General features: G+C 38.2%; 1 protein-coding gene across 4 annotated transcripts in view; it reads right to left on the bottom strand.

Annotated features, from left to right (window-relative positions):
• The window catches only part of FNBP1 (formin binding protein 1), a 94602-nt gene extending 86425 nt beyond the window's left edge, over positions 1–8177 (bottom strand). For all 4 annotated transcript variants that reach the window (XM_009322086.1, XM_009322087.1, XM_009322088.1 and 1 more), the window contains exon 1: positions 8121–8177. In XM_009322086.1, coding sequence (XP_009320361.1) covers positions 8121–8135 — 15 coding nt within the window. In that variant the 5' untranslated portion in view covers positions 8136–8177. The remainder of the gene's footprint in view (positions 1–8120) is intronic.
• Positions 8178–8682: the final 505 nt, after the last annotated feature.

The raw sequence follows: 8682 nt of genomic DNA, 5'->3' as shown, positions 1-8682 counted from the left end.
AGGAATAAATAATGTTTCACCATCCCGAGCAAGAAAAGCAACGTCCTTTGATCCTTTAAGTAAGGACTGCTTTCCTCAGCAAGGATATGCTCATAAGCTGGATAGGCAAGTCTAGCTGAGCAAAAGGGGTAATTCAGTTTTCTTGCGACAACAATCTCATGTCCTTGGGTTCCAAAAAAGCCATGTGAGTATTTTATAACACACACTATAACAGTGATGATAGTACCATGACAGATTTCAAGCCTTCACAATGCTTGAATAAGCATGCATCTTCACAACCCAACCTAACCCTGTAACCCTAATGGGAATTACATCAGTAAACAGTCTTTTTCTATTAATCAAGTTTTTAGACATAGACATGTGGAAAAGCACTACCCAATTTAAAACAGTGCTTATTGGAGCCAAGATTAAAAGCCACACATATGTCACACCAGTCTGACCACTTTCTTCTGCCCATCCCATCTTCCAGTACTACATATTTGCCTAAATCCAGTATCAGTGAAACAAGGGACAGCACAAAATGTTTGTTTGGGTTTTTTTAATTCCATTCCTAAGCATGCAGCTTTATATTCAATTCCCAGTTGTGAACAGTCAATCAGTACTTGTTCATAAACCTCCAATAGAAGTTGTGCTGCATCAGGTTATAAAAAAAATCACACTTTACCCATTTAGGCAGCTTTTACTAAAATGTTTGGGTTCAATCTCTGCATAAAAGCATCCATTTTAAAAATAGACTTCTAAAATGTTTGAAACTTTTTGTAGTTTTAAAACACCATTCATATCCCTCTTCTCCAAGAACCGCCAGACCGAATACTGGGTGGGGTGGTGGTGGTTTACTACACAAAGAGGAAAAAGGAAAATGGTTTAATGTCCGATCAGTTCTACTCTGGCATTTAAATACCAACTTACAAACTTAAGATGGAACGGAAAGTACACATGAAAAAGTCAGGTTGACTGCATCCAGCCTCATTAAAACTACATTGTTAGTTTACCTAACTGTAAAGGCAAGTATTTTTTCAACATAAATCCTTGACTGTCCATTGAGATTAAAAGCATGTCAAAACATGCAATAAATGTTTCCATTGGCATCTAGATAAAAGCACTAATAGGAGTCTCATATAATAACGAGCTATACAGTAAAACCTAGAGCACAATGAAACTCCAAGGTCGTTAATACTACCAGGAAAAGATTCTTACTAATTTTGCTAAGCCCAGGACACACAATAGTTTTCAAATACAGATCTTGAAATTCTTCATAAAGCTGGTAAGACTACAGCAAGCAGACAAGAATTTTAAACTCTCTTAAGGAGTTTAGAACCAACAAAGCTCCTGGTATTTTAGTGACATTGTGGGCTCTTGTAACACTGCAGGCATTTAGAAGTGCTAGCAAATTAATATGCTGCACCAACTCATTTGGTGAACAATCTCATTCAGATCTTAAGCTGCTTGTCCTGTGTTCTGAATGTGTTAGCAGGCTGAAAAAATCTGAGGCGCCAAAGATATTTTCTGAAAGGGTGCTACAGTTTTTCAAGCGTAAAGCTGCTTGCTGTACTTTGGACTGATTACTGGGACAGCGATAAAAAGCATTCTGTGTTGAAGACAAACAAAAACAAGACCACCACACCACATAAATCATGATGTTATTAGTTAAAGGACTAATGTTATTAAAATCTTCATCACAGAAGTAATGGAGAGCTGCCGGCCAATTTTTAGCCGGTATTATAGCACAGCATATTTTACAGGAACGTTTCTTAATGAATTGCTTTACTAAGACTATATCATAGAAAAGTGTGCTGTGCACAGAGCATGTGGTGAAATTTTGTGACTAAAACCACACAGCTACATAATCCTGATTTCCACTCTTCTCACATTCTTGGAAGATCAAGTAGAAGGCTACCACAACAACAACAAAAAACAACAAAGGGAATGCTTACATTATAATGCGCTACTTTGTGTTTTCCTATCACAGCAATAACAAACCATGAAGTATCAGAGGAAGATGGCAAGCACAGTGCTGCTCTTTTCTACCACTATTGTGGGAGGAAATCTAACAAATGTTTGCTTCATTTCCAGAAAGTAATGGATTCCGCAACTCTACAGGTCTATTTGGAATAAACAGTGCCCACAAATTATGTGCAAATCTGTTACAAATTCACTCCTCCATAAGCCTGCCATTCAAAATAAGCAGCTGATAACATAGCGATAACGATGAATACAGCCAGTTCACTTATAAAAATACTGCAAACAGCTCAAGAGTAGACTGGCATCTCGCAAGAGAACCATACATTTAGGTCATCGTGTAGCTGTGCTGTTCCAGCAGCAGAACAGGAAACAAAGTGACGTGCAGAATAAGATGTCGGTCACTTGGGCTCTCTCTTTCCTGAGGCAAGAGAAAAACTACAGCCCACTTTCAGTATTACTTCTGCACACTTGCTTCAACTGGAGGAGCCTGCCTGCTGAAAGGTGGAGACCAGCTCACCCCATTCAGGAAACAAACTCTTTCTGCTAACATCCAAATGTGTATTCACGGTGCAATGGCCTACAAAGAGAGATGAAGCTGTTTCCTACAGCCCATTATTTTTGAGCAGGGCCATGTAGAGCATCTCACAATTACATCTTTAAGGAGTAAGTAATTAACTCCCTAAATGAAAAGAAAACACAGACACACACACATTCCATCCTCTCTTTATCAGGGATGTGTGAATATCACCCCTGCACAACTTCAAAAGTCTAGACCAGGAGGGTTTTAAACAGATGCCATTAAATATTGATGTTACTGTATTTCATTTTTTGCCTGACTATTTATTTGAAGGGAATTAATTAGTACATTGGAAAAATAATTCTTTGAAATGTGGCTGTCAGACATACAGACTTTTTATAGCATTCAGTGAACACTAATTCTAGTATAGAGAATCTATTTTGGGTATCTATCAGCATACTATATTGATTTCCAATGTAAGAAGATACGATAAAATAGATACCCTCTATTCTACTCTTTAACTTAGTCTCAGAGTACAGTAACTATTCAGTAGCTTACAACTTCACAACACATGAGAACTTTCATAACAAACGTGGGTGCAAGAGAAATTACTATCTTTTTCCCCAGACCGGAAGAGTCATGAGATGGGAGAGGTTTGAGACCTGTGTATGATTTCCACGTCCCTGAGTGACATGTGCTCCCTCCTTCTAATCTTGTTTGTCTTGAAATCATATTACACAATTTGCAAGACAGGGCCCATCAACACCTGGATTGCACGATGCCTACCTAGCACAATGGGATGGGATCTACAGCAACAACTGCTATGACAACTCCACCCAGGTTCATAAAATAAATAAAAAAATAAAGAAGTACGTGGGACTTCTGGAACAGCACAACACTTTAAGCAATGCATTTATTAAAACAGTAGACATTTGAGCGCTACAAGGGTTGACATCCTGTAAATTACACTGAGAGGCACTCCTCAAAAGTCTTGCTAGATGCACTTCTAACTCATTTATTACTGGAATGAGGTGGTACTACAGCATTTAGTTTCAAAGCAGAAGATATTAAAGGCAAAGCTCTCATTTTCTGTGCAAGAGATGTTGGCTTTGGACATTACAGTTCATCAGAGCAAACGTAACCTCGGAAAACTTCCCACCCCAAAAGACTTTTTTTTTTTTTAAAGTCTTGCCATTATATTAAAATACCAAGTTACTATCAGCAAGCCTCCTTCCAGTACTCTGCAGTCTTTGATATAATCAAAGTTATTTGCTGCTTCTATGACACTTGGTATCTTCAATTGATCTATAAGACACCTTCCTTCATTAAACATGACACTTCCTGAGCTGGCACTCAAGCCTGCAAGAGGTTATCACACTGCACTTTAGTTGACATTTTTGGAAACATACATTGCAAATTCTAAAGTACATGGTGAGATTAGTTAATCTTATGAGTAATGCAAGAGAGTTTTTTTTTCAGTGTCTTTGGGAATAAATAATTACTCATGAAAAGGAAGATGCATGAGGGGACAGTGGAAGATAATGGGATATTAACAAAACAACTGGTCCTGCTGCAGAACGTCAGAAAAGAGAAAATTTACTTTACCAGAGCTCAAGACTAAAGTGTAAAGCATCTGCATGTATTGGAGAAAAATTTATTAGTCTGGATACTAGAGATACAAATGCTTTAGAAAAACATGTGCCTGAAATGAGACCGAAGGTTCTGAACATTGCTCTGCCTTGCACAGACATTGATGTAAACAGAGTGACAGATGTTTGGAGAGCAGAGTCAGCATTACTAAATTAAGCATGATGATCTAAAATTCTTATTAACCTAAAAAAAAAAAAGCCGAAGACCCATAATACAGACAGACACAACAGGTGCATAAACAAAAAGCCCAGGGCTTCAGCTCTCAATTGCATTGAAATAATTGAAATTACTCATAAGGTTAAGGGCTGAAGAATAAGGTTTGGTCTTTTATAAAATGTGATTTAGTTGAACAATGGTACAAAATACAAGCAATTTCTAAAATAACAGATACACTAATAAAGATAAATAGTCTAAGCAACATTTTACACCAGTGCAAGTGCTTTGCGAGATGACGCTTATGGTAAGGGCTTCATATTAGAAGCAATAGTGGTGGCAAGGTAAAAATAAATCTCATGAGTTTATCCTCTAAAATTAAAAGGCTGTAATTTAAACAAAAATAAATTTCACTACAGAAAATCCCCAAAGTTATATAAACTTTTCATATCTTTGCTTTCTTGTCACCTTTATAATTCCTATTCCATTGTACTTTTCTGTCTAGGCTGAAGAAAGTCACATGGTTTACAAACTTTATATCAAATATTTCAAAACACAGATGTTAAGTTAACATATATTGTCTCATTTATACAACAGTAATTAACATTTTTATCTCAGGACAGGAAGATTAAAAAAATACTCCTTGTTCTATTTTCTTTTTAATGTGAATGCAAAATATAGGATATAATCTTCCAAATCTGGAGTTAAATACAATTCTTAGGTAAACTGAACTGCCTTAGAAAAAAAAGACAAAAAAACCCAAAAATAAATCTTCCGAATGCTCATGCTCAGAAATGCTTACTCAGAAAGCAACTGCAAGAAATAAGAGCATCGTATCCAAAATGAATGAGTCACTATCGTAGGCATGCAGCAATACCATCACAGGCAATCCAGAGCAGTCACACAGATCAAAGTGCTCTGCAGGACTGACAAACCGGAGCTCGGATGCTTGTAAGCTTTGCAGGAGGAAGAGCCCACAGCTGAAGGGTGACTGCTGCAGCAACCCCACATGACCGCTGGCACAACAGGACCAAGGATCCCCAAAGCTTCCAGTGGACCTAGAGACTCTAATCTCAATATTACAGCTGCTCCTTCTGACAGAAAGTCTACCAGTCCCTTGGTAATCTGTATCAACTCCCGCTATTAAAAATCACGATGAGCCAGCCTTCCTCCTCTCCCCCTTTCACTCCTCCTCGTATCTATGCTTTGCTTACTTCAGCTTTCATCCATTACATTGCTGCAGCTTTGTCTGTTGGATTAAAGAGCACTCAAACACACAAGAAATGGCTTTGTTTGAAGAACAAACAGGAACCTCCTGCCCAACCTTTGACTTGGATGGATCAGAGCTACTGATCTTCATACAGCAACTGGAGCTTCTGGGCACAGTTCCCTGAATGTCCCATGACTCCCCAACTATTTTATAACACAGGGATAGACCAGTTGAATCATCTAAAAAAATATGAAAGAGGATATTGACTTGAATCTACTAGATGTTTATCTGCCAAGCAGGGAAAGCAAGTTTGGTCTCTGAACCAGACTGATACAGAGGAGGGGTGCCCTGGTTTCCAAGGGGGAAAGAGGAAAACAAATGCGTGCTTACCTATGTACACAGAGGGTGAGGGAATTTCACACGATTTGACAAGAACATCCCCTCCCACAGCAAGGACAACAAGGTCATTCGGTGCTCTTCAGTTGTCATAATGACAATACCTCCCACTTAAAATAGTCTTTGGAAGCTATAACTCTGGTCCAAAGGTTGACTGAAACTGCTATTGCTCTCGGCTAAGAGCTTATTTTTCACAAACCCTAAAGTTTAAACCCATCTCCCCAAATAATGAAGTTCTGGCTGCTAACACAAACTGGCGGGCCAAAGAAGTTTATGTTATGGCAGAATACTTTGGCAGAGCATTCTGAAGTCAGAGGTCTTTAAGATGAGAGCATCTGCCCTACCAGGGACATTCAGTATGTCTTCACGGACATTATTAACAAAGAGTCACCCTAAAACCTTCCAGCTTTTATAAAATCCTCACGCCTTCTGGATATATTTGTAAAGGATTCCAGTAGTCTGTAAAAAGAAAATTACTGCTTACCTGACTTGGTGTGCAGACTGAGATGGACCAAGAGAAAGTGGCTAAGAACTAAGAGCAAGACTGAAGGAACGTCATGTGGTCTACCCCACGTTTTTTTAGTACTCCGGTATATGAATGGCATTCATAATGATCAGTAAGCATATCCAACAAGGTTACTGACATATTACAATTAATTCTTGCTTACGAGCACTTAATACACAGACTAAAGCTCAGTCATACCGTTCCATTCCTCATTCAAGTTAATGAAAGGATTTCCAGAAAAGCTGAATGCAACCATGACATTTTTATCCTCAAGAAATTCAAGCATAATTGTAGCCTCTGTAAATGCTCACAAGTAAACACAATCTTAAAATTTTGCAAAATTAAGACATAATACAGTATGCTTAGAAATCCACATTTCCTCAGTAGTGACTGTTGTTAAAAAACGGTGTATTTCCTGGCTTTAAGATGCTTAATTCTACTAATTTAATATTTGTGACGATATCTATTTTTGGAACGGCTATGGAACACATACACAAAAGAGAGAAAACAAATGCAATGCCATGAATAGAGCTATATAGTTCATGCATTTTCTCTTTTCTTCCCTAAAAGAATCTGAGCATTAAGCACTGCACCACACAAAGAAAGAGTATGACAGTCCCCTTTTTTAAGGGTGATTTGAGCCTGTGGCTTTTTTCTTTTAGTTTTGCGTTCATCTACTGATTAATTTCAAAATTCTCTTTATCCAAGAAAGCCTCTTGAAGTGCATTAGGGCTTACACATTAGTCCCAGACTGTTTAATTTAGCCCTAATACCTTGAGGAAGCTTCAGGATGGATTGTTGCTATTCTGATTAAGGAATCAATCTCACCCCCTGCTGAGAAGGTTAGATGAATGCCTTGCCCCCAGAGGGAAATCAATATTGCCCCACTGACCAACAACTTCCAAACACCGCATGCACCTATCAAGAAAGAAAAAAGCACTTAATTCTTGCATTCTAATTATAAAATAGGTTCTGAATTTCTGCTATTTTGACACTTTTTTACTTGTTCAACTCTTCAAGAAGCGTGGATTCTAGCTTTTTACTACGTCAATATTCCACATTTTTTTTGTTCCCAGGGATTATCCCACAAGCAAACCACAAAAGATACCAAGCCAACAACAGATTCACCATTCGAGTCAATACACATTGCTGTAATTGTATGCATGAAAACCATACATATCATATAAAAGAAAAGCTCTTCTGACCTTTGTGTGAATGGAGTGCACTACTTTGTTATGCTGTTCCTAACCATCACGTATTTCAACTCAACTGCTAATAACCAAGTGAAATATTTATATTTATATTGTTTAGCTCAGCAAAGGCTTTTGTTACTTGGAACAATTCAACACACTCCCACAAATATTAGATGTTGGCACTATGATATGCAAGCTTTCTATTCAAGACTAAGTATTTTCAACAAGCATCAACAGCTATGCAGATCTCAGTCTCCAAAGATGCCTAAATTAGGTGCATGTGTTTCACAACAGCACATTTCTTGCAAAAATTGTCTTCTTCCAACAATTACAGCCTTCCTATTTCAAGGCAGTTTGATGTCAGCCATACTGAAGCTCTGGAAAAGGAGCTTTCAACAATTTTACTCATAATACAAGTATAAGGATGACGCAGACAAGAATCAGAGCAAAAGCCACAACGCAAAAAGAAAAAACAGCCCACAATTATCCAGAAGAGGAGGTGTAGAGGTGCTCACAGTTCATATCGTGCTTTACCAGGAATTCATGCATGCTTCCACCCTTCCAGAGTTGTTTCCTGGGCTACTTCATTGCATCTCAGAAGACTGCATGCAGCCACACAGCTAGAGAAACATTATTTTGTCTTTAAATAGAGTTGGAACCTAGCTATCCCCCCCATTCCAAAAATAAGGCTGTAAATCCCCAGGGCACTGATTTAAATAGGAACCGAGTCACACATGCCATGTGATACACATTCTCATTACCTAAAGAATAGGCTGGTGCAGTTGCTCAGCTTACAATTTTGTTCTTCAGGTAAAGCATGCAACAATAATCTTTAAGCATTGAATGCCTTGATCACCGTGGGTAGGCTGGCTGTCCTTCAGGAGAATGTAGCCTTTCTGATCAGCTCATGACAGTGTCTTTGAGCAAAGTAGCAGAGAAGCTACTAACCAATATATACGCTACTGAAATGTTTGCTTAGAGGTTTTTTGCACACCAAAAACCGAAGTAAAGCTGTGCTACACAGTTTTTCAGTTTTTACATGTTAAGTTATGAACATATGCCAAAAAGCATCCTCTGTGAAACACAGATGTTTCAC

The sequence above is a fragment of the Pygoscelis adeliae genome, unplaced genomic scaffold, assembly GCF_000699105.1.
Source record: "Pygoscelis adeliae isolate BGI_AS28 unplaced genomic scaffold, ASM69910v1 Scaffold114, whole genome shotgun sequence".
NCBI classification, from domain to species: domain Eukaryota; kingdom Metazoa; phylum Chordata; class Aves; order Sphenisciformes; family Spheniscidae; genus Pygoscelis; species Pygoscelis adeliae.
The sequence above is the reverse complement of the archived record's forward strand: the minus strand, read 5'-3'. Positions and strand labels throughout refer to the sequence as shown.